Source organism: Diplotaxodon limnothrissa, linkage group LG19 (assembly GCF_057381915.1).
Source record: "Diplotaxodon limnothrissa isolate DT_005_m linkage group LG19, D_limnothrissa_male_GT1.1, whole genome shotgun sequence".
Taxonomy (NCBI): Eukaryota; Metazoa; Chordata; class Actinopteri; order Cichliformes; family Cichlidae; genus Diplotaxodon; species Diplotaxodon limnothrissa.
In genome coordinates this window covers 6,192,089-6,217,936 of record NC_140614.1, presented here as the reverse complement: position 1 = coordinate 6,217,936, position 25,848 = coordinate 6,192,089, and the positions used below count along the sequence as shown (strand labels likewise).

The 25,848-nt window shown below is 41.4% G+C and overlaps 3 protein-coding genes across 4 annotated transcripts in view; all 3 read right to left on the bottom strand.

The window, feature by feature from the left end:
- The window catches only part of ppp2r5eb (protein phosphatase 2, regulatory subunit B', epsilon isoform b), a 52,124-nt gene extending 47,524 nt beyond the window's left edge, over positions 1-4,600 (bottom strand). The window contains exon 1 of one of the 2 annotated variants that reach the window (XM_085343137.1): positions 4,023-4,600. In XM_085343137.1, the coding sequence (XP_085199263.1) occupies positions 4,023-4,051 (29 nt within the window). In that variant the 5' untranslated portion in view covers positions 4,052-4,600. The remainder of the gene's footprint in view (positions 1-4,022) is intronic. The other variant, XM_085343138.1, reaches the window with a different exon arrangement.
- A 4,994-nt stretch (positions 4,601-9,594) lies between these two features.
- On the bottom strand, positions 9,595-11,611 carry wdr89 (WD repeat domain 89). Its single transcript, XM_085343374.1, has 2 exons — positions 11,480-11,611; positions 9,595-10,889 (listed from the first exon to the last, which is right to left on the bottom strand). Exon 2 carries the CDS (start codon positions 10,868-10,870, stop codon positions 9,734-9,736), a length of 1,137 nt encoding a protein of 378 aa, XP_085199500.1. The 5' UTR covers positions 10,871-10,889; positions 11,480-11,611; the 3' UTR covers positions 9,595-9,733.
- A 4,238-nt stretch (positions 11,612-15,849) lies between these two features.
- Positions 15,850-25,848, bottom strand: part of sgpp1b (sphingosine-1-phosphate phosphatase 1b) — a 34,938-nt gene continuing 24,939 nt past the window's right edge. Inside the window, exon 3 of the mRNA XM_085342531.1 lies at positions 15,850-19,455. Within this exon, the coding sequence (XP_085198657.1) occupies positions 18,904-19,455 (552 nt within the window). The 3' untranslated portion in view covers positions 15,850-18,903. The remainder of the gene's footprint in view (positions 19,456-25,848) is intronic.

Sequence of the window (25,848 nt, the reverse complement as noted above, 5' to 3'; positions counted from 1 at the left end):
ATTTTAATATTCTTGCTCTGTTTTGGGTTTTTTTTGGCATGGGCAAGGGTGGTCCATATCAGCTCCAAGATTCCACCATAATATTATGGAGAGACTTTCCAGCTCTTTGTGTTCATGATTTCAGGCAATACAAGTTTTAATCTCTGCTATGATGACAAAGAGCATCATTCAGCTCCAAAAAATAAAATAAAATAAAAAAGAAACAAGGCAAAGACTTAATTTCAATTTCTACCTGCTACATCACAAATGGTAAAAGTAAACAGTACAAATTGGTGCTTTTCCACTGCAGCACCACTGAAAGTGACAAAATTGCGATTAGTCACATTCGGAACAATCTAAAAACTGTACAGCCACACTACTTTTCTTACCTGTGGATAGGACCACTGGAATCCCTGTGTACAACCATCAGTGCCTCACGTTCAATCGTTCTCTCTCACTAAGCAGCTAATGGCGACAACACTACACAACACACGAGGGAGAGCAAGACTATGCCGCCTGGTCAGGCGTATGGCACCCAAGCACCAAAGCCATTCTCCTCCCATGCCTCTTACATAAGAGAACAGATGACATCCAAACAGGCTTGGTGAGGGTGGGATTAAAGAACAAGGAGGAAGGAGAGAGGAGGGGTGCATAGCAAGCAACAGGGAGACCAACCGAAAGGGAGGGAGGGAGGGAGGGAGGGAGGGAGGGAAGGAGGAAGAGGAGGGAGGGAGCTGCTGTACGACAGGAAGTCAACAAACAGGCAATGGCAAGGCCGAAAGAAAGGAGCTGGAGTAAGGGAACAAAAATGCACACACAAATATGTACAGGAATGCAGTGCTGTGGATGAGAGGAATACCAGCTTGAAACATACTATGCAGTCCTATAAAAAATTAAGTATACACTTACTGCTTTCTAAGGAATTAAGAATAGCTACATGCTGCTGATCAAATGCAGTTGGTTGTTGATCATTAGCAAGTGTGAGCACCTCAATAAAAGCAGAAGTTTGAGCAGTTTGCTGGTCTTGAGGATTTGGGTGTGTGCTAGCAATGGGGTGGATGTGTCTTGAGTTTTTTGCAGAAATCACAAGAGCTACATTTTAGACTCTACAGGCCGCAATTAGCATGTTAAATGTTAAAGTTCATGAAGGTACAATTTTTAAAAAAAAGATACTCAACAAATATGGCTTGTTTCAAAGTGTTGCCCGGAGAAAACCTCTTCTCTCTAAGAAAAACGAGACAGCATGGCTCAGGTTTGTAGAGTTGCATCAAAACAAACCACAAAACTTCTTAAACAACGTCCTTTGGACAGATGAGATCAGAGTGGAGATGTTTAGCCATAAAGCACAGCACGATGGTTAGAGAAAACCAAACACAGCATATCAGCTGTGTGCCTTATTCTAACTGTCAAGCACGGTGGTAGAGGGGTGATGATTTGAGCTTGTCTTGCAGCCACAGGATCTGAACTGGTCCACCATGAACTAGTATTCTGTAGTCAAACATGACTGTGTGACAGCTAAAGCTTACCCAAACTGGGTCATGCAACAGGGTAATGGTGCAAAGCACACCATGAAAATCTACAACACTATAGCTGAATAAGAACAGAATCAAGGTATTGCAGACCATACCCTGATCACAGAGAGGTATGCATTAACAAATGTTCACAAACCTCAATGAACTGAAGCAACGTTCTAAAGAAGAGTGGACAAAAATTCCTACAAAGGGATGTGAGAGACTTATAAAGGCATACAGAAAACTATTCATTCAACATACTGCTGCTAAATGATTGCACAAGCTATTGATTGTGCTGTGTACTTAGTTTTTCACAGGGTTGCAGTGTCCAAAATTTTCATAATACGACAAGAGTCATATTTTGGTACAGCCCAACTGCTTTTCTTTTTATTTCATGGAAATAAAAATAATAATAAAAACATTTCCTTGATATAGGCCTGCAAAATCATTATCTACATTGTTAGAAGTACATTCGGCTTATTAAACATCACAGAAGTAGTAGAAAATAAAAAATAAATAAAGTCATAAATAAATAAAGCCTTATGCAACAACAACAGCTGTCTTGGTTTGGCTGGCCAACACTCAATAACATGACTCTGATAATAACTTGCTTCAGAAAAAAGATCCTCAAAGACACTTTTTGGTTGTTAATTAAATTATTTTTTCAGCTCATCCATACCAAAAGAAATCTATAAATGCACAGACTGTTTTATTTAACGTACTTTTATTGTTATTTAGTCTACTTTTTTTTGCTAAGGAAAACATAAGTGTTCATTATAATAAGTAAAAAAAACATTTTTTTAAGTGTTTTTCAATATTTACTGCCAGCAGTAAATGTCATCTTATCAGTCAACAAAACTGAAAATATATGGTGCAGTTCGACATATAAGCAGTCAATATCAAACTGTGTGTTTAACTTTGTGTAAGTTAAACACACGATATGCCCTTAAATCCAATAATTCATCCTGCTTTGCAGCTTTTATTGCCTCCCAAAAACCAGAGTCATGCAAGTATCATGCAAGTCACAGCAACATAAAGAAGACAGGTTACTTTACATATCCATCCAATAAAAATTGCTAACAAATTGAACTAACAATACCAGTATGAATCCCTGGCTTACTGTACTGAATCCTCATACTTCCGAAAGTCTCCTGTTGCTACTATCAGCTGAATGCTGCAACCTGACAGCCCGTCTAATTGGTGTGATTCATTCATGGGTGAATTGCGCTGTTCACACATCTAAGTACAAATGAACTCAGCAACTTTCAAACACACACACACACACACACACACACACACAAAACCACACAGAGCTGATAAGGAGGAGGCAGTTAATGTACCAGCCTTGTCATAAACACAGAAGACTTTGGATGTTAAGTTATCTGAGTTAAGGTTGGACCTGTTAACAACATGGTTAAACTCTAGAACCTTAAAGGTGAGCCAGATGTGTCACGGAACAGGAGTAAACCCTCCTAAAACACAGACAGTGCAATATGAGTATATGAAAGGCCACACCTGGCCTCCCATAAATGGCTGGGGATGTAGAGACTAGGCAAAATAAAAGCAAAAGTAGGAGTAGTACGATAATACTTTAAAGTTAGCCCGATGCATTCCACTCATCACCACCACCTCTCATCTACAATGTCACTACATTGTTATTAGAGGTGATGATCTCTCTCTCCCTCCTAACGGTTCTATACACATTACTCAACATGTAGAAACAATGGTGGTCTGTGCAAGAAAATATAAGATGACAAGTTTAGAGGTACGAGCCTGTCAGAAACAGCCTCTTAGTGCACAGCCAGTCAAAGTTCATGTAGGATTATCGCCACACCGTTTGACAGTTGGCTTCACTTGACAGGAAAGCTAAACTTGTCTCATGCTGGGTTCATGGGGCTTTTTCAACTCACGAGGATTAAACAGCAGCATTTACTTTGAGCGAACCAGCCCGTGGGCCGCTGCATACAGCAAATAACTCAATAAACCCTAGTTCCTGTACAGTGCAATTTGATGTCACATATTTACTGCTGTTATCAGCTAGAGCAGCAAAGTAGACCATCAACTCTAAGGTTAAAAATGAAGCCGTTCGGGAGAGCTGGCGTTAGCTTGGGCAAATCGGGCCTGGCAGCGACAGCAGCAGCAGGAGGAGGAGGAGGCAGCGCAGCATTCAAAACTTGACAGCGCGATAGCCTCACTAGCGTTAACTAGCTAGCAGTGTTAGCATCTCGAATAACCGTTACAAAGCCGCATTGAACGCTAGATAGTCGTCTCCAAAGAACACATAAAGCTCTAAGATAGTATAGCCATGAAGATAAAGCGGCTTTCATTTCAAAGCTTTGAAGCTTTACTTTAGAAATTATATTTTTGGTAGCTAGCTAACGTTAGTGCAACGGTTATCGCGGGTTAGCTCAAGTTGAACATGTAGCCTTAGCTTAAGACCCGCCACCAGTCAAAGGAAACACAAGAAGCTGATTAAAAGAATGAAACCTGCGATTATATCAAAGCCAATGTGTGCTAATAAGATAGAGTTACCTGGGCGGGCTCGGGCGATCACCCATCATCCCAGATGTAAATACGGGGCAGTGCTAATGCTGCTACCGTTAGCTAGCGCTCACAGACTGACAGAGTGACCAGGCTGGGAGACACACACCGTCCCGAGTCCCGACCCGAGCCCGACAAGCTGCAGCCGACCAAGTGGCTGGTAGCCCTCCAATCGTAGTACTTTACCTTGATCCTCTGCGGTTCGCAACGGAGACGGCGGCGAGGAGTTATCCTATGTTTGGAAAGCTATCGGGCTATTAGTTAGGCTACCTCCAGTTCGGTAAGAACAGCCTTTCCCCAGCAGCGGCGGAGCAGCAGGAAAATCTTTGGCCTGAAACAGCCAAACCCACGAGTAGCCTTCCTTCCAACTGAATAATCCTCAAACTCCCATTAATTACAAAATACACCTACGATACACACAAACGATTACGTTAACGCATTTACATTCCTGTTATTGATTCACTCGCTCGTCTTCCCCAAAAACCCTGGATTTTGGTGTTTTCTTTGCTCGTCTATGATCCGGGGCTGTTTCCTTTCACCCTATTGTCAACACTGCTGGGTTGAGACCATGGCACACATAACAGAGACACAGCGTAGCGTGCTGGACGAGCATCTGAACCACGTACAAAGCTGATTGGCTGCAGGGAGCGATGTCCGCAATTGTGATTGGACAGCCAGAACTATCAATCACAACACGGAGAAACGAGGCTCCGAATCCGTCGGTTAGGTAGAGGAGAAGGGACAAGGAAAAAGATCGAGGCAGAGAGCGAAGTACAGTGTGTATGTGTGGAGGCTTCACCAGGCAGCGTGCTGGAATGAGGCTAAACCTGTCCGAGGCCCGGCCCTGCACCTCGCTTCTATGTATCCGCATTTTAACGCTCGTTCTGCCCAATCGTTTATTGCACATTTATAAGTGTTTTTGAAGACCTCCTCACAGCCGAGGCGGTGCTGTGTGAAAGACGAGTGCATTTCAGCCCTAGAACCGAAATTAGAGAGGAACACAGCGAGAGTTACATAACTGATATATAGGTCTGTGAATGCGCTATATAGCTAATGCTAGGGCATGCATGGGTGTTTCCTTTACTCGCTCACGTATTGGTTTTCTCTCGCTTGATAGGTTTTTAAAATAACACATTTGCAAATAGTTTCTGCTCCAACTTTACAGCAAATTATACAAATAATTTTTTATTAAAAAAAACAATATACCATATAATTCATATTAGTCACTATACTGGAAACGTGTCAACTGAAGTGCTACATAGGCCTAGCTATATCTTATGTATTTGAATTACTGGTGCATTAACGTGTAAGTAGCAATAATTATTAGTATTAACGCACTGTGTCCAGGGGTAGTTTTATCTAACGTGTGGATTACTGGCCAATTATGAGGCAGTAGGCCGTGTATAAAGGTTTCGCACATTTCATACAAAATAAAAAAAAACTTCATACCCCAGTGTTTTTCTATGACTGTGGTTGCTTTGCTTTTTTAAGTCGTAATTTTAGTGTCATTTTTCCTCATTTTATGTAGTCACAGCATCTCTTGAGAGATTCCTGCGACTTATTCGTGATTTTTTTTCATCTGCTTCCTCATCATTTTCATCCTTCTAGCTGCGTCTCTTTGAGTTTGCTGTTTTGTTATCATTTCCCTCTCTTCTAGTCCTTTGGCATTTTTTAGTCAAACTGGTGTTTCATAGTTTTCAAGGAGTATCTTTGGTGAGTGTAATGTTGGTTGTGATTTTTTATTATTTTTTGGCTTCATTCAGAACTCCACAAGATTTGGTATGTCTTAGGCAGCGAGCATTCTCAGCAGAATCTCTAGTGAAGTGTTTTCTCACCATTGTCACTAAGGACAGAAATAGCAAAACTGCATCATATTGACCAGTGAAACCACACTTTGGTTTTGCCACTGTAACAATGAAGCCTGCTAGAGGCCTTGTTCATACTAACTGAAGTAAAATTACATTCACACAACTTAGAGGAACCATTTCTCTACAGCTGTATTTCCCATATCAACACGTTTTAGTAGTAAAACCTAGTTTGTAGCAAAGTTAGCGTCACATCTACACTGCTAAATTAGGAATCATGGACTTTATCAACAATTTTAAAAGAATGACCTTAGAAATAGTTCTGTATTATGTTTTTTAAGCAGTCAGGGGTCATATCAATTTGGTTATCATATGAGTGAACAAATAATCATGTGGGTGACCAAAAATGAGCAGTTAGGCATACAGTGACTTATCAAGAATATAAACAGATATTTAAAAGAAAAGATGATGTTTCTCCATCACCCCATTCTCAGTAATGGTCTCATTGTGGTCACTCTATAAAAACTGTGTGGCTCCATCACTGTCTTTCAGTAATATCTGCAGTTTAAGTTTACTCTTTTCTGTGCAATTATATATATATACAGATGTGAAGAAGTCAGTTTTCCTGGGGCTTTGCAGTCGTTTAAAAAACCTGTGACTGAGTAGCTCGTAGAACCAATGTTAACAGAAATAGCTCTTTATGGCTTTAATGACTTTATCAGTCTTTCACATCATTGTAGAGGAATTTTACCCAGTCGTCTTCAAAATGTTGTTTCAGTTCATTGGGCATTCGTTTATACTGAGCCTACTTAAGGTCCAGCATTTCAGTCAGCTTGATGCTTTCCTTTTTCAGATATTCTGTTGTAGATCTGCTGCTGTGTTTGGAATTACTGTCCTGTTGGACCATACCCTTGCAGCCAATCTGTTGGACAGATGACCTAACATTTGACTTAAGAAAACTTTGTGTACAGAGGAAGTTGTGGTCGAGTCGGTGACTGCAAGGTGGACGGGTCCTGCAGCTGCAAAACTAGCCCAGGTCATCACCCTGTGCTTTATTATTAGCATTTGTGCTGATATGCTGGTACAAGGCTGTGTACATTTTGGCCAAACATCTCCCCTCTCCTCTCGTCTGTCCAAAGGATGTTGCTCCAGAAGTCTTGTGGTTTGTTCAGATGCAACTTGACAAACTTTAGCCACGCTGCCATGTTCTGTTTTGAGAGAAGAGGCTTTCTCCTAGCAACCCTTGCAAACAAGACATACTTGTTCAGTATTTGCTAATTGTGCTGTCATGAACTTTAACGTTTAACTTGTCTGGGCCTGCAGACTCTGAGCTGTGGCTCTTGGGGGTTTTTGTCATTTCTCTTCACGTTGCACAGTCTGACCCTGGGGTGAATTTGCTGTGATGTCCACTTCTGGGAAGATTGTGGGATTATGTTAATGCACAGCTAAAACCGCCAAAACCTCTGCTGTTACAGGGCTGCTCACGCTTTCTGATGATCAGTTAATCGAGTGCATCTGATCAGCAGCATGTGGCTGCTACTTACCCTCTTAAATCCTGTGGAAGCAGTGAGGGTGTACTTAGTTTCCACAGAGTCCTGTGAAAACTTCACATTAAGGTACCAAACATTTATAGTAAAACACAGGATGTGAAGTCCTCTCTGAAACTGAGTACATTAGGTACACCAAATTTGGATAGCTTTTTCTTTCCTTTTACATGTAAATATCATTTAGCTTCCAGAGTGAGACTCCAAAAAGACTCGTCTTTGTTTTGTCTGTCTGTATTTACTAATAGAATGTAATGACTCAGCTGATGTTTTCACACTGCAAAAAATTCATAGAGTAATGAATGGTTAAAAGAATGCAAAGATGAAGCCTGAGTCACCGCAATGATCGCTAATGTGAATGAGATTCACCGCATGACTCCACTGGCTAGAATTAAACACAGACACTTGCACTGCCAGTCTAGTTATTCCACTTGCTGCCATTTGAGAAGGATAGCTGCAGTCTCAGCGTGATCACACTGTGCCGGGCAGCTCGGGTGACTTTCAGGAAGTAATCCAGTAATAACAGCTGGCCAGCTGAAGGAATCATTGCAACTAGAAGATAGAAAGTGTAAAAATGGATATAGGAGGAAGCTGTCAGTATGTCATACTATACAGTGTAACAAGATTTAATGCATAGTATGTTTCATTGTACTTAGTGGAAATCAGTCATCGGGGAACTTTACAATACCAGTTAAACCTCACTTATAACAAACAGTTTACTGTTTTTAAGATGTCCTTGTCCTGGAGATGAATCCTTGTGTTTGGAGACGTATTCCTGCACATGGTGGCTCTTATTTACTATTGACTGCGCCACATCTGTGCCACTTTTTACCAGTATTCTGCCATGGAAACCCTTAAATATGTGCTACAATGGTGTTGGAAGATAATCTGGGCAACTTTACTTTACTACAGTTTACTTTTCTTGTAGTTATTCTGCTCATTTCTGACCTTACTGGGGGGTAGGCCTAAATAGCTCTCATTGTGGGTTTGATCAACCAGAGACTCAATCATGTCAATGCTCAGTGTCAGTAGACTGGCAGTGATATGCTGTTTATTAGTAGTAGTAAATGTGAGAATATGCCAAGCAGGGTTGCGGATTATTACTTCTTTTTTAAATTCATTGATTGATCATTTGATCCATGTAAAACAAACACCCACATCAACATTTCAAAGCTGAGAAATCATAAAAAGTCCTGTATTGCCCAACCATCGATTGCGATACAGCAAAATGAATCAAAAACAGCTGAAAATCTGATGCATTGTTTTTTACAGAAACTGGACACTTCCTGCTCATTTCCAGCTCCAGATTTTTATACTCGACTTTGCTTGAGTAGCTTTGCATGATTCCAGTGTTAGAATAATGCTTATTTCTCTCATCTGTCTCAAACAAGCTGTTTTAACTCCTCTTCTTTTAAGTCAAACGAAAATTTTAAACAGCAGGTGGGAGGGTCCTCTGTCCCCAAGAGTACCATGTCAGGAGCTGACACTGGAGCTAGTTTTAAATTCTAGTCATTTTTGGTTGATTAACTATTCTATTAATTGACAAATCATTTCTAGTCTAAAACATGAGTGACACCTGTCAAGTAGCTACAAAAGAGCAAGGGTGGCAATGAATGTGAATCCCAGCAGCATACGATTATGATACCAGCAAACAGTGACGTCTCCTCGTCCGCTTTGTGTCGCTTTCTGGAAAACATCAGATGTAAGCAAGCACATAGGGCACAGGACAGATGAATGTGAGAATACAGACATGAAAAGCTGCTTTTATGATTCAATGAACATAAATCACTAAACCAATCAGTGGAAAATGTCCAGCCAAAGAGAACTAAGGCTGTCCAGAGCTCTCAGGATGGTGGCTGGTGATGTGCTGGAACAGCAATTGTAGCCTAAAAACTGAGATGTGCTTCTAGAGAAATGCTCCAGTCCTGCGTGCTACAAATATAATAACTATAAAGACTGATTGTTGTGGTGCAGTCACACAGCATGCCAAAGTTTTTATTAAACACACACAGCTCTCTTCATATTAAAATACTTGCCCTGTTTGTTAGCTGGGGCCACCAGATCTTTATCAAAGACTAAAATACAATTTGCCTTTCAAAGTCACCTGGTCGCAATTTTCCTGCAAGCTGGTTTCTTTGTAAACACTAAAAAGGTCCACATTCAGGCTGCTATGACACACAAGAATATGTTTTGCTTGTAAACAGAACTGCACAGTAAAAACAACAGCATCTATCAACAGCTGAGGCAAAGATGAACACCATTTCATCTGCTTACTGACATCGTCCTCAGCAGCTGAGCTGCTTTAAATTGTAGGACACAGGGCTGCTTCAGTCAGGTTCACTTTGTTCCTCTGCTACGCCGTCTTCTTTTCTCTGTGGTAGCCGTGTTTTTTATGAGGTCTGGATTTGAGTCTTAGAGCTGACTCGCTCTTCATAGACTCCCTTTTCCCTGGTGTGAGCTCCTCTCCACCCGGTTTCCACAGCAGAAGCTGTGCATCCTCCCCCCCGGTGAACAACGCCTCCTCTGCTGCATCCCACAGGAAGCAGCGCACCGTGGAGGCGTGGCCACCCTCTAGGCTCCTGAGCAGATGAAGACCCCTGGCGTCACACTCCATCAGGTGGAGGTCTCCGTTGTTCTTCCCGCCGACCACCAGCAGCTTTTGGGTGTCCTCTAGCCACCGCCCCCCCACCAGGTAGTCCACGCCTCGCCCGTCAGCCAGTAGAGTCAGGCTGCGAGCGTCGGAGGTGCTGAAGATGGTGAGAGGCTCATCTGTATCCAGCTGGCCCAAATCCCACAGGTGCAGCCCCTCATCGTGGCTGAGGCACAGCAGCTGGGTGTAGTTGGCCCCGGACCAGCACACTGAGCTCGCTGATGAGTCGCTGTTGCAGGTGGCGAGCAGCGCATCCTCCTCCGCCCCCCGGCTGAGGTCGAAAACATTAACAAGGCCATCTGTGGAGCCCGAAGCCAGGCGGTCCTTATCCCGGGGATGGAAGCGCACCTGTGTGATGTCATCGCTGTGCGACTCAGAGTATACCCCAAGAAGCCCACCTGCCGGTTTCCTGGAATCCCAGAAAATGAGGAAGCTGTCCTCGCTGTCCACTTGCTCAGTGCCGGCACACAAGAGCATGTCACTGCAGCTCAGGTCGAAGCTGCAGTAACAGTGCGCTGGATCGCTTTTAAACTTCTGGGCTGCCTCCGTCCCGGGTTGGCGGACGTCCCACACGCGGACCGTCCCGTCAGCAGAACCGGAGTACAGGAGGTCAGAGGAGGTGTGGCCAAACGTGACCCCGCAGAGCCGCCCATTGTGGCCTTGATACTCTCCCACTTGCTTCAAAGTGTCCTTGTTGTGCAGGTGGATGGTGAAGTTGGAGCAGGACACCGCCAGAAGGCCACTCGGCTGCAAGGCAACATCCAGCAGGTAGGTGGGTTCCTCCGGACAGGACCGCCTAGCGATGGACAGAACTTTAAGCTTCTCCTCCAAACCCTCCATGGAAGCTCCTGATGAGTTCCTAATGAGATGGAATAATTAAAAAGACACAGAACTCTGATCAGCAAATCCAGCAACTTTGTCTTTCACTTCCTGTCAGTGGTTAAAACCCTGAGATCCACCTGTGCCTGCAACTCATCGGTTTTATAATCTAATACAGAGCTGCTTTTCTACAACTGTGTAATAACCAGCAGTTCCACAGCGGTCTGAATGTGCCCATGTTTACTGGGGAAAATACAAAGTTGTTTTTGTTTTAATATATCCTAAACTTTTTCTTTCTGAAACACCAAAGTAAAACTGCTTACAATTCAGTCTCCTATAACAAGACTCAATAGCAAATGTATATTATCTACAGCTTTCTTTATTTGCTACATACATACGCATATGAGAACACAGCTGATGATGTTTAATAAATTGCCTAATCCAATTTTGTAATTCGGCCCCAAATTAAAACACTTCCAAAACCGCTCCATTATTCATGTTTTAGCTCTAAACACGAGTTTTAGGGATTTTTTTAGAGTTTGGCGCTGGGGTCTGTAGCTCCACGTTCATCGCTCATCGCTGTGTAGTGAATGTTATCGTGTCGCGTGCTGTTAAAGCCGACCTTCCTACCTGCTACAAATGAAGGGAAACTCCCGGTGTGTTACACACTAGTGTTTGGACACGTCCGCCGCCATTCTGGACACAACACAACAGCCCACTGCCACGTTATTACAATAAAAGACTTTGGCGTTAAAGCTCTTAAAAACACGTAACTGAGTTCATTTCACCGAAAACTACGCATGGAGGAAGTGCTTTGTGTCACAGTGTGTACAGACCGGGTGGAAACGTTCTTCATGACATAGTTCCGTTCGTGCGTTTCGTACTTATTACTTTTTTTCATATTCTGTTTTTATCTTTATTTTTAAAATATTTATTATGAATTTATTTCCCTCACAGTGCACTTTATTATAACGTTCCTTGTGAATAGTTTATATTTAATTTTTTTAATAAAATGAAAAATGTGGGAAATGTCACTATTACACTGTGCTTACGTAAGAAAAGACATAAAAACTGTATATATTTACATTTCTTGATTTTTAATTTATCTCAGCTAAAAATTGTGCAAAAATGTCTGTTCTCTCTTTCTCTCTCTCTTTAGAATTTAAAGGGTTTAATGTATCTCTGCAGTGAGTCAGCCAGTCTCAAGGCTTGGATTTAATCAAAGAGCAGAACTGAGACGTTATACTCAACAAGTAAATTACGAGGTCCTTAAACTGAGACTTGATTCATCATGCACCGGGGTTTCGTCTAATTATTTTGCAGAGGAAAGATTAATCAGCTTATTCAAGAAACACAGCTGCCGCGCATCAGAAATATAAATTAAATATGTAAAACGACCTATGAAGCGTTGCAGCAATCTCTTATTATATTTTTCTTCAATTTTTTCTTCTTAAATCTGTTTTTTTTTTTCGCCTTTGGCAATTTCAGATGGCTTTTTGTTACAGACATACTTTAAAAAAGGGAACAGAACAAGAAACTCAAACATATCAAAACAAAGGGGCAAAGCTGATCTGGTTCTACTAGAAGGATTGCCTTAGGATGAAATAAATTCAGGTGTGATACCTGTGTCGTCCAGCAGGTGGCAGCAGGAGCAGCTCTCACAGGTCTCAAACTGTTCGAGGCTTTCCAGCTGACCCAAATCTGACATTGGAGCCACACAGAAACAAATTAAAGACAACCTCAGTCCTTCGGGGGTACTGGAGTAAGAGGAGGAGAGTGAAGGAGACTTTTTCCTTTTTATTATCCGTCATTTCAGACAACACTCACACAGCTGACATGACTCACTCTTGTTCTGATGTCTTTCGTGTTTCTCAAAGCTCTTTATATAATCCCACCTTCCCCATATTTGCATCTGCTTCAAACAAATCTACTTGCTTTGTCTCTCAATTTGCATCTTTTTGTGGTCATTTAACGTGTGTTCATACTCACTGTGCATCACTTTGTATTCTGGTTTTTGACACAGTGCCCCTGTGCGGCACATTTTAGTCCTTTTGTGGGTCTTTTGTACTCATTGTCATATTTGTTTGCAGTTTATTGTTTATTTTGCATTACTTTGTCATGTGTGCTTTGTGTTCCTCAATGGTCCATTTGAGTCTTTTTGCACCAACACTTCACTTTGGTATCATCTATCATCTTTACAGTCCTTCATCTTTTTTGATGACTCTTTGTGGTAATTTTATGTCTCTGTTCTCACTTTTGGTGTTTCTATGGCTCTTTTGTGCCTCTTTGAGCATTTTTTGTGTGTGTGTCTGCAACTTCAATTTGTTTGTGTTGTGAACCTCAGTGTCTCCTGTTAACCTGGAGACAAATGAAGGATTGTGAGCAAAGGTTAACTACAGTTTGAAGTGTGTGAAGTTTCTGCAGCTTTAGCCCGGACTGACACACTCGTCTTTCCCAGTAAAACATCCACAAGGCTTCAGCCGCAGTCTTGAGCGCTGTCACGTTCTAAAGCAAAGGAAAAAAAGAAGTAAGGGAAAGTCTTTCATGTTCAGGCCAGTAGCTGGAGTTTCTCTTCCCCTCCTCAGCTGAGCAGCTTTGGCAGAACAAAGTGGAAAGTTGGTCCTCCTGTGACACATCACAGCTCTGCAGCAGGAGAAACAAACACAGAAGAGACTGCATCATCAAAAAAAAAACAACCCAAACAGTCAAGTTCTTATGCAAATAGTCACCTGTTCACATGTTCTTTTACATGTGGACTGAATTTGACCCATTTCAGGATTACTGTCCTCACCAGCACAGGTTTTGCTTCGTGAGACTTCCTGATTAAAGCCGCTGCAGTTTGGTGACAGATGAATCAGAGGTCTGTTAGTTTTTCCATCATGCCTCAAAGCAAAGCTGGGCTGACATTCACACATGCACACACACACATACACACAAATCATTTATCCATGATAAAACAAAAAACACTGAAAGTTTGGGATGGCTGCATCCAAAGCATGGGAGAGCTGACATCACACAGAACAGTTTAGGTGGACCTGGATGAAGTTATTTGTTGAAAATTTCTTTGAACACCTTTTAAAAGCGGGCAGCTTAGTGGCACCGTAGTTCGCACTGCTGCCTCACAGCAAGAAGGCTTTGAGGTCAAATCCACCATCTGGCCGGGGGACTGTCTGCGTGGGTTCACTCTGGCTTCCTCCCACAGACGTCCAGCAGCTGAAGGTGGCATGTCCACAACTCCACACGTACACGCACGTTTTCATTCTGCAGTCTGTCACTGCAGGGAATAACTGAGGACAAGCAGGCACATATTTGATTCTCTCATTTATTATTCTCAGTTAATTCACACAGACAGAAATAAGCCACATTTTCAATCACAGATGAAAACCAACAATAAAGCCCTGCAGAAACATGAAGAAAATACTGTGAAAGTGAGCGAGACTTCACAAATAAAGAAGGAATCATGAAGGGTTTGATTACAAGCTGAAACTCACAAGAGTTCACCTCGTCTCTCTACTCTCTGACTGCGATTTGGAATGAAAGCCGCGAATTATCAGGGAGAAAAAGGCAAATTCATTTCTGCATCAAACATGTAGACTTAAAGACAAAGACTTGCAAATTTTCCTCAAGACAGCAACTAAAAAGCAAAAGTAGGGGCAATATTAAAAACTGTTCTTGTTTTTTTTATAAACAGGAAACTTGTCATCCTCCCATATTTATATACATCTACAAAGTGCAAGAGGCAACATGACGGCACAGAGCTGAGGACAGAGGAAGGCACTGACGTGTAGGGCAGTTTAGCTACACAGTTTAAATACTGCATATTTGGTCAAGAAAGACGTTTTTTCCTCTGAGATCCAGTATTTAAAAAAAGAAGAATTCAAATCTCCATCTTGTGAGTTGACAAAGCAGAGCTGGCTGTTCAAACCAATCATTGAACAGATTAAGGAAAAACAGTTTTAAATATTGTATTGCAAGAACTAAAGTTATCATAATAATAAATTAGGATCAGTTTGACAAGCATATTGTGTTATTACAGTATATAGACTTTGGTGACTCTGTCCATCCATCTCCTAATGACATTACAAATAATAAAGAAATTCTGTAATTCAGCCACATCATACCACAGAAAATAACACAGACTATATATTTTTGACAGATCAATTTAGGATTTCAAAAATATATTAATGTACCGAAATAATATCAACAAAAGATCACGATCACAACAAAGCAAAATCACGATTAAGATGATATAAAAACAGAGCCAAACAAAACTATATGATGCATTTTAAAGATGTTGTACCAAATATACATCTTTAAGTTTATAATTAGGCTCGTCGAACATCACGAGGCCAGCCCTGCTTTGACTCCACAAAAAAGAACATCCACAGGTGGAAACCAGTCTCCAAACACAGGAACATATCACAGCGAGACGTGTCAGGGAGTTCAGCTTCATCTCCTTTGTCGATGTGCAGGGGAAATGTCCTTAAAGATCACAGATGACAAATGTTGCTTTGTCATCGACTTCTTGCAGTTTGAGCTTCTGTCCGTCACTCACACAAACTCAGCTCAGCCACAGGATTAACCCAAACTGGGTTTTGTCACTGAAACAGAAATAAACTTCTCTTTTCTGTGGAACAGAGACAAAACCGCATGCCCAAACACACGCACAAAAACGTCAAGAAATATACAAACGCTCTGACAAACACAAACATATTTGTGCACGAGGCAAGGCCACAGGAAGTGAAACGAGCCAGGCGGCTGACAAATGCAGAGAGTAAGCTGGTGTACATTATTGTACTTTATTGAGCCCCGTGGGGAAATTGCTCTCTGCATTTAACCCATTCACTCAGTGAAGCAGTGGGCAGCCATTGGGCGCCCGGGGAGCAGTGTGTAGGGACGGTACCTTGCTCAGGGGTACCTCAGGGTAGCTGTTAAGGGGAATCGAACCCCCGACCTTCCGATCATGGGGCAACCACTCTACCTACTGAGCTATCCCCCCCCTGGTCCGTTTGGCTTTGACGAGTCGGTTAATTAGAGGCAAATCTGCAGCTGGATTAAGTTAAAATACTAAACTATATGTGAACATCCTAAAGAATTAAACCAATGCAATCAGCAGCTCTCATCACATCATTGGATTATCATTTCAGACAGAAGTAGTCGACTACAGAAAAACAATAAAATCTAATTCCTCAAACATACCACAGAAAATTGTAGTATCCAGGGACAGTTAAGGTCACTTATGAAGGGAAGACTCCAGATGTTTGCTGGTTCAAGCTGCTATACTGGAAAATTTCTCTGCTACTGCACAGATGTCTGTAAATGACTGAATCTTACTTGCATTAGCTAACAGGTGCTAATGTAAGTAAAGCATCTATTAATTATAACGGTCACTCGTCATAGTGTTTACCGACCAACTGCAAGACGACAAATCAAAGGGAACTACTGATTGGACTGCATTGAGGACCAGCTCCACCTTCATTATTTTTGCCTGGCTCGGAGGGGGAACAGTGCATTCTGGGAACAGTGCATTTATTTTAGCAGAGTACCGTACACAAAACTAACATAAATAAATCAGCTTGGCAAAAAAAAAAGAAGAAGAAAAAGAAATTAAGACTAAAGAAATGTGTGTCAATGGCAGCATCCTGCTGGGAGAAAAACTTTTTTTAAATGTGCCTTTAAGCAAGGCACACACAGCTTAGAAACAGGAAGCAGGCATCTGGGCTCCTGGCCTCAGTCTTTATACTCAGGTTCAGGTTAGAGTGGTCGAAGGAAGCTTTGTTAATCAACTAATTAACCAATTAATCACTAGTTGTGGTGTGGAGGAGTTCGGGTAAGAGTCCGAGTGGAAGCTTTTTTTTTTATTGCAAATGTAAAATGCTTTTTAACAAGTTTAACATCACCAGAGTCTTACGATGATAGATTCTGCTCTGACATCTTACCAAGCTACATTTGAATCAAATAGTTCTTTCACAATGGAAATAGAAAAAAACAAAACGCAGCAAAACCTCAAAAATCCTTGTAAAACACAACAGATGTGCTTTTGGGGAGACAATAACGTGACGGATGGAAGTGATAACCTGATGGTAAACAGCTGATAGCAAACATGTATGCACAGTATTACAGGATCAGTAATACTGTACTTTGCATCTTCTTCTCCATGTTATACAACAACTCTGCTTCTTTTTAGTGTCTCAGTGCAAAAGTTGACATGTTTTGGCTTCTGTCACATGTGTAGCTGTTCCATCATGTTATCACCTCCCCAGAAGCATATCTTTTGTGATTTTCTTTGTTTACTTCCATTGCATTTTGTTCAACTTCTGTTGTGTTTTGTGTGCTTTCTGGATTGTTTTTCTATTTGCTGGCGTTTTCTTATGTTGCAGTGCATTTGACTTCTCAGGGCAACCATGTGTTTGATTACTTTTGTCAAAGGCATTTAAAAAGTTCACGTTCACGCCGCTTTTCTGGAGCAATTGTGTCTTCAAAATTTGAAGACAAAATTTTCCTACATTTATAGAATCAAGTATCAAATTCATGCATGATAAAACAGTGAATAATGTTGCACTTGTAGTCGAATACTTTCTAATATTTTTAGAACGCGCCTGTTGTGCACAAAAAAGTTGTCAATGGAGTTCCAATTTTAGAAACATGAGAAAACTTCCCTCCGGACGGTTTATCTCCACCACCTCCTCCCACCTGACATCAGCAAAAGAACCTCAGCTAAGAACAGGAAGTGGATGTGAGCTGACATCTCTAATAGGAAGCAAGTTTACAGTGTTTAAAAATAAAATTAAAAAAAAAAAAACAGGCTGAGCTGAGTGCTCCAGTCATTCTTAGAGAACAAAATAAAACCATTAAAACCCTCTCTGTACATTTCCCAAACAAAGCGATGCATTCTCCTTTCCTTTTGCATCGTACAGTATGTGCCTGGTATTTCTTTTTTCTCCCATCGGGTTGCAGGAATAGCAGTCAAACTCAGAACTCAAATAGTGGGGAAAGCCCTTTAAGAAAACACAATCTAACCTCCTGAAGAAACAATGTGGCTGAATTCTCAGACATCAGAGACGTAACAACAAATCAAAAACTTTAATCAAACTGGTTTCCTCTCCACAGGCAGGGGGTTCAGAGGTTAAAGACTAAATGTTCCTCCGATCCAGTAGAGGAACACAGGAATCATAAAATGAAAGGTCTCTTATTGCTTTAAGAATTGAGACAAAGGAGAGTATAATCAAACAGAAACATTAAGAGGCTACTAGACAAAGAACCACACAAAGTTTCAACAGTGACACTGAACTCAAACTACAACATTCTTTAAACTAGTTAAACTAAGCACTTAATTTACAACCCAAACTCATTCTGCCATTGATCCATCTGGACATCCGACTAAAAGAAGACTTTCTATTTTTTTTATTTATTCATCATGTGCCTGGATATCGTTGGCTTTCAGACTGTTAGTGAGACTTACTAAGTCTTTTTATTTTCAACATTTTCTGTCAGGCGTTTGAAGATTTATTATTCACTTGAGTTGTTGGAATAATTTAAGTTTTCCTAAAAAAATACTTCTGTGGTTCTTTGCCTGAGCTCTTAATAACAACTTCAGTCATAACAATGCAAATACTAACGCACATCATCTATTAGTGGTCATGACCTGCATTTTTAGTCTTCTAGAGGCCACTGTTGAAATGCTTTTTTGAATTTGAGGAGTGACTTTCCAGCTCTGAGAGTGTCAAAGCATTATCTGACTGGATTTTACTCTTAAATAAATCTAAAGAACAAAGAGATATCGCTAGTGAACTGTTAACAGTCTAAGCCCATTTTCCATTGCTCAGGATTCACCCGTCTTTAAAAGTAACCTGAGACAACAAAAACAAAAAATCTGATAAAAACTCTGCATCCAGATCAGCAATTAGGCTTTAATGTACCTTCATCAGTCCCAAACCCAGCAACCTCCAGCTAGGGATTAGGCTGTGGATGAAAACAAGCAGCAAAACTGATCTGATGACAGCATTTAGATTTTTACTTCACTTTGACTGGCCACACAGTCAAGTAAGATCCAATCAGGAGAGCTGCATGTAGCTGAAGAGCAGCGGGACCAGGAAGATCACATTGAAGCCCACTGTCCCGTAGACGATGTAGCGGTAAGGCAGCTCCACCTCCATGTGCTGCCGGGCCTTCCTCAGGTCATCAGTGGGCACTCTGAACGCTCTGCACACCAGTGGGATGGTGATGGCCTTCATCAGCGCCCGCGTGGCCAACAGCACCAGCACTCCCACAACGAGCCGCAACATTACAACAGCCACCAGGCTGGGGCTAAGTGCGGGCATGCTGAGGGGAAGCTGGTCTGGTGTCAAGTCGGGCATCAGGCCCAGGTGGTAGTTGACATGGGAAGCCAAGGCAATGCCGGCACCAGTGCCCAGGATCTGAGCGGTGTCACCACGAGAGGTGCTCCAGGTGTCCAGGGTGAAGGAGAAGAGGCCCAGGCCCAGGTGGAGGGAGATGATGATGATTGGAGCGTAGCGGCAGGTCAAATTGAAGCCATCGATCAGGTCCAGTATTGGCAGGAAGAAGCACAGGATGAGGATGCTGTACAGAAACCCAGCGATGACGTCCTGAAGGAAATACAAAGACAGAAACTGTAAACAAAACAGCACAGCTGAGACTGTCATTGACATGTGTTTCACATGTGTGCAGATGAAAGCAACTATGTTGTGAATTTGGACTGAAACAAAGTGTATGATGTCAGAGGGTGGAGAAGTCTGAAAAGGGGACTGTAAATATCAACCATGTTCTAGTATCCTTCTTGGTAGGTTCTTCTTCCACAAACACCTAGGAGAATACAAGCTCAATTCCAATAAAGTTGGGACAGAAATGTTTTCTCTCAGCCAAAGTTCATTTAAAATGGACTGAGGAAAAGTGGAAAAGTGGTCTGTGGTCGATGACAAAAGAAGAGAAAGCCCATGCGCTTTGTTATTAGCGCTCAGTTCCAAAGCCTTCTCTGATTGTATGGGCCTGTTCAGCGAACACAAATTTCCCTCTTGGCTAGAAAACATGATTTATACTGATCATGCATTCTGTGAATAAATGCTGAAACAACACAAGCAGCAGATTAAAATTTTAAACCTGCACAAGCTGATTCAGCAGCAAAATCCCTTTACCAGATAAGGGGTGCTATTATTAGGATATTTATTGGAGCATTTCCTTCAGATGGGAACAAGGAAGTGGATCAGCATTGACAGGAAACAGGAAAACGGGAAGATCTACATGCTGACGAACTCTGGACTCAAACACAAAGGTCACAGCTATTTATTTACTGATCTCTGGAGTAAACTGACAGTTGGCTTCTTGCCTCCTCTAAACCTTTCAAATCTCTGACTTCACCCCAGCTCCTGCTCAACGTCTCCAAGCTGTTTCTGAAATAAGTGACTCCTTGTATCTGGATGGCATTCTGTGATCAGTCTACTACCAATCTAAGAATCCTTACTACCCGACATGGTTCCCACATCACACTGACAGAATCAAAACCCTGACTTGACTTGACAGACATTCATCTGCAACACTGTACCCATATTAAATTAATTCACAATTAAACCTTATTTCTAGATAACGTGTTGTTCCACCAACAAACTTTACAAAAATGACATGAAACACAAATTTTACCTAAGCCGGATCTGTTCCCACGCCTCTGAGACACTGAAGCCTTATTCTTGCATGTTCTTATGTCTCTCTTTTGTTGTAAGAGAGACATGTATCTGGCTGTGTGTGTATGCTGATATAATGCTCAGTGTTCGCAACTGTTTGAATGTTGGGGAGGAAAAGTAACATTTCCTGAAGCACCACAGGGCAGACGGCAACTTAAGCAGCTCTTCAAGTTGAATGTCGGCCTGTGTGTGCGGCTACACTTTGGTTATGGGTTGGGGGAAAAATAACATTTGTAATTTTCTGTGCATTTTCTGGAGTTGATTTTGACGCACTAAACTAGAACTGATAATATGCAACAGTAAAACGACATTTTTTTGTGTTGTCCGAGATTAATTATATAACCGATGTGGAAGGATCGAGGTGCGATCTTTGAATGTGGTTTTAAATGGTGATCCTGCATTACATAGTAGGAGAGGTCTTTCGAGCCTGATCACAGTTGGCGCTCGTAGGGAAAAAAATTAAGCAAAGGCTTGCGTGCGATGAATGGAGTTCCGACAAAGAAAAAAAACCTGGTTACACTGGCAGCAGAAGCCTCTTTTGTTTGATTCATCCTCCAGCTGCTACGGGTGTAGCAAAAGAAGTAACGGTAGAGGAACTAAAGCTTATGTTTCAGTTCGCGTTATCACCCTGCAGGATGCATATGGCAAACTTGACACAGTACCCGAGTTTATTCAATTATGCACACTTATGGCATGTAATGAATAATCCTAATCAGATCACACTGGTTTGCAGAGTGTATATTGAACACTGCCATCAGTGGTACTTATTTTTCTCCTTTAATGTATGTTATACATTAGCATACTGTGGCTTACACGTTTGCTATCATTATGCTATTCACGAGGTCTAGTAGTAATCACGTATCTTAAACATTACAAGAATGAAAAATGGGAATCCCTCAAGTCCATTTCTGCTGACAGGCTCAGATTTCCTGGCCATTTACGCACATGCCTACAGCGAAGAGACTCCGTTGGGTACGTTGCTATAACGTGAGTGCACACACTGTAAATTAACACCTTATCATTCCTCATCTTGCTAAGCTGGGTGTGTACACTATTTACTTTTGTGATTAGTGTCTGCTTTCCCTGGAAGGAGAAATCAATGATAGCCACTGTAACTTTACACCAGTTTCCATCCACCAGCCAGACACTGGAACATTGCAGCCATCTCTGGCAGGGTCAGCCCACTCGAATGGCCGCACTGGAAGGAAACTGAGGTCCTGTTAGAGTTTAAGTATCTATTTGGCTGCTTAAGTACATGTTGTGGTACGTGTAAGCCCTGAGCTAACAGTCAGTTAGTACCCCGTGCTGAGCCACGAGCGCCAGAGCCGCAGAGCTGGCGTCAGATGGATTGTAGCCCAGCAACAACTTGTGTCCCAGCAGTTCCACTTTTGACAGATGGTTCACTATAAGGACACATTTTGCTGTGTGACCATATCAAAATGAGTCAACAGTGAGATAACCAAATGACCTCTGAGAAGGTAACTGGTGCCAGTGCCATCCCACCTTCTCTCTTAATAGCACACACGGTGAGAGGCTGGAAGCTTTCAGCCATCTGTAATTTTCTCCTCCACTGACACCAATGTGCTGCCTGAACTAAAATTGTCCAAAAAAAGGGTGTGCCCTTAATGAACAACACACTGCATGTCATTCAGTAGATGCCTTAATCTTTACAACAAAATAAAAGAGCATTAAATTGTCAGAATGGGTGGCCTAAATGTTGAAAGAACCATTAAGAACTCTCTCTGTAAAACACAACCACATGTGCCTACTGCCTGTTCACTAAATTACTGCAAATGATGTACAAGTTCAATTCACGCATCAGTAACAAGTACATGATGTAAATTAACAGCTGCAGCATTATTTCTTAATCAGTGCAACTAAAGAGAATTCCCAATAGTACGCATTACTTTCTTGTTTCATTATTAGGCTTTAAAAAATATCACAAAGTTAGTCACTGACATTGTGATTTTCTTTTTTGAATTTTAAAATACTCAATGCCGGTTTAGCTACACGTCTTTGCTCTCTCTCTGCCCACTTTCCTGTCCATCTTCACTGCATCTGTCCACTAAAGGCAAAAAATAATAATCATTTAAATTTTGAGAGAAGACACAGGGAAGCAGCTGGAGGGAAATAACAGGATGTGGGCACATACACAGTTGATCGGTATGTTTCTAAGTTTACTAAAAATAAAGTTAGTGGAGTTACATCAGACTACTGGGCATACCAACATATTAAAAGCCTCAAAATCCTATAAATAATGTGATTTGTAAGATAGCAGAAGCATAATAATAATAAAAAAATGTTGCATTTAAATATCAAAACATTACAGGGAGCTAGAAATGGCATACAGTTCTCACGAACTAGTAAACAGTTTGCAGAACACACCATGATTATCAGGGGCAGAACAGCTTTTTGTCTGCAAGCTCTTCCTGTTCAACAAAGGAGGGGGGAAGCAGTTTGATTGGGCGTGATGATTTCCAGATCTCTTTAAGTGCCCTGCAGGCCCGGCACAGCAGACCGATAATAGCTCACCAAGTATTCAAGCTCCAGTCCCTGATTCCCAACAGTGATGTGGAGCCTTCAGCCGTCGGGCTAAGTCACAAGGAGGAAATGAGCTCTGTGCCTGTGCACCAGCAGCTCGAGCATTCTCAAGAAGGTTCACGTCTTTTCTCTTGACCTGAATGTTGTGTTTCTGAGGTCACTGTTTTTCAGGCGAGTCACACCTTAAAGTTCACACCCATTTTTTCCCCGTAATCCAATCAAATCTGAATAGACAGACATGACGCACACATGTTCAGAGTCACACCAGTTTTCAATTTTCAGGGGTATCTGTACCACTGAGAAGAAACCAACTTATGTAGAAAGATGCTCTTCAGAATTTTATAAGCTGGCTAAATGAGACTGTCTCTACAGCTAAACATTAAATAACTCCCACTTTACTAAAATAGAGGGGCTTATACTGTAGCACAAGTGACGGCATAAATGTTTCTTGTTTATATTCCTCAAAGCATTATGGTTGTTAATTGCTCAAATAAAGAAAAATCATGTTCTTACATACAGACCAAAACTTATTTTTTTAATGAATATATTTTTATTGAAGGCTAAAAGAGTCTTAAAGAATCGTTGTTATCATGGAATAAAAAGAAAACCAAATAAAAAGACTGAAAAAAAAAATACCGGTATCATATTTGTCCAATTCTTGTTTTCAAACAACAGGCTTGAAATTCAAAACTGGTTCAACCCTATGTAATAAAACCTCCTGTACAAAATGATGTCACCTCTAAGCTCAATGGTTTTTGAGCTCTAGGACTTTGGTGTGATAATCAAGGGATTTTTTTTTTAACTGTGACAAAATCACTACACACACAAGTTAAACATAAATATGGCCAAGTCAAACATTATCACTGACTCAGAGAGAAAGTTACAAGTGACAGGGTCTTTATGGCTACGTTCACACTGCAGGCGAAAGCGCATCAAATCCGATTTTTTGACCCTATGCGACCCATATCCGATCATGCTATGACAGTGTGAACGGCGCAAATCCGATATTTTCAAATCCGATCTGGGTCACTTTCGTATGTGGTACTGAATCCGATACATATCCGATGTTTTAGAAAGCGACTGCTGTTTGAACGGTCAAGTCGCATTAAATCCGCCTTTTACGTCACCGACACAAGACTGAAGCCAATTATCAGCGCCCGAGAAGACATCGCGAACGCTTCCTAGCCATCCAGTGTAGATGTCAGTGAAACTGTTGGGAAGACAACGTAAACATGTTATTTGTACTGTATAATCTGCAGATTCTGACAGAAATCTGCAGCTATCCTTTGAAGCACCGCTCCTCTCTTAAACAGCAATAAGGATCATTATTAGGTTATTTACATTATTATGTAAATAACAAAATAACTTAAAGCAAAAATTGGGAAACGTAAAGTCCGAAGTCTTTATATTAACGGCCATCAGTCAAACAATACTGTTTGTTCTTGGTCTAAACAGAGCGCGTTGTGTGTGACATCTTCTTTTGCGCATGCGGGCCGCTTTGAGCGTTCACACTAGAGCGCGTTTGCTGTCGCATTTTATTTGTAGTGTGAACGAGGAGACAAAAAAATCGGATTTGATCAAAAAATCGGAATTGAGCATTAAGACCTGCAGTGTGAACGTAGCCTATGTGTTCTCTCAGGCTGTGCACAGCCTGCTGCGCTCTCATTTGCTGAACAGAGCAGAAGGAGAGAGATCTGCGAGTGGAGTGGGACAGCAGGACCCCCATTTACAAGGCAGTGCTGTCCATAAATATTTCAGGAGGCAATTCTTAGAAAAATCTAATTAAATCACAAAATGTAGCGGTCTGCATGCTGGAAATGAGGTGAACTGAAGCGTAATAATCCATAAGGATGTGGTTCTATATTAAAATAAGAACACCCAAACCCCAGAACTTCAAATCAATACAACAAAAGCATGACTTACTGAGCAAACAAATATTCTTACTTTTCAACTTCTCAAAATCTGAAATCCATACCCAATACTGCAAAAGTACTGTTGATATAAAATAAAAAAAATCAATGTGACTACTACACCACACATGGCTTTATTTCAAGCTTTGTGTGAAATGGTGAAAAGCATGTGCACACCTTTCACAGATTATATGATAATGTCATTAGAAGTTGCACTGGCTGACCTGGCTAAATGTCACACAGTGCAAGTATGACATAGTTCAACTGAGGAGTTAAAATACAGATGGTGTGTCTTTATGATGTCATGGACCGCTGTACAAAGACATGGTTTCTTAAGGCTTACTTAAGGGGGAATTGGTTATTTTAAGGGACAATTAAGATCTTATAGATAAACTGACATCATTGCTTAAAGTCAACCCAGACCTGGTGTGTACTGCAACAGTTGCTATGGTTACAGACTTTTTTTTTTTAACATATCCATGGTGAGACAGTGAGGAGAGCCAGCAGGAGTTTCTGGCTTGCTCACAAATACTTCTTAATCAAGAACAGTAAGCGGTCACGCTGCAAGAACGATGAGGACTTTAATATGAGAGACAGACAAATACATGCCATTTAAAGTATTTCACATAGTTTTCATATAAAACAATGTTAAAGCATCAAGGCCCGAGCGCCTGACTGCATAATTAGTGAATGTGCCACAGCTTGTGCTGATCAGCCCTCCCTGAAGTACTCTGTGCCACCTCTTTTGCTGCAGCTGAGCAAAACCCACACCCCACTAACCCAGCATTTACTGTTATTACTTGTTGATAAGCTGACTAAGTCTTATTGATCTCACAAGCAAAAAATATATTAC

Coding starts and splice junctions, on each gene's coding strand:
- wdr89 (XM_085343374.1), bottom strand. CDS start 10,870: ATGGAGGGTTTGGAGGAGAAGCTTAAAGTTCTGTCCATCGCTAGGCGG.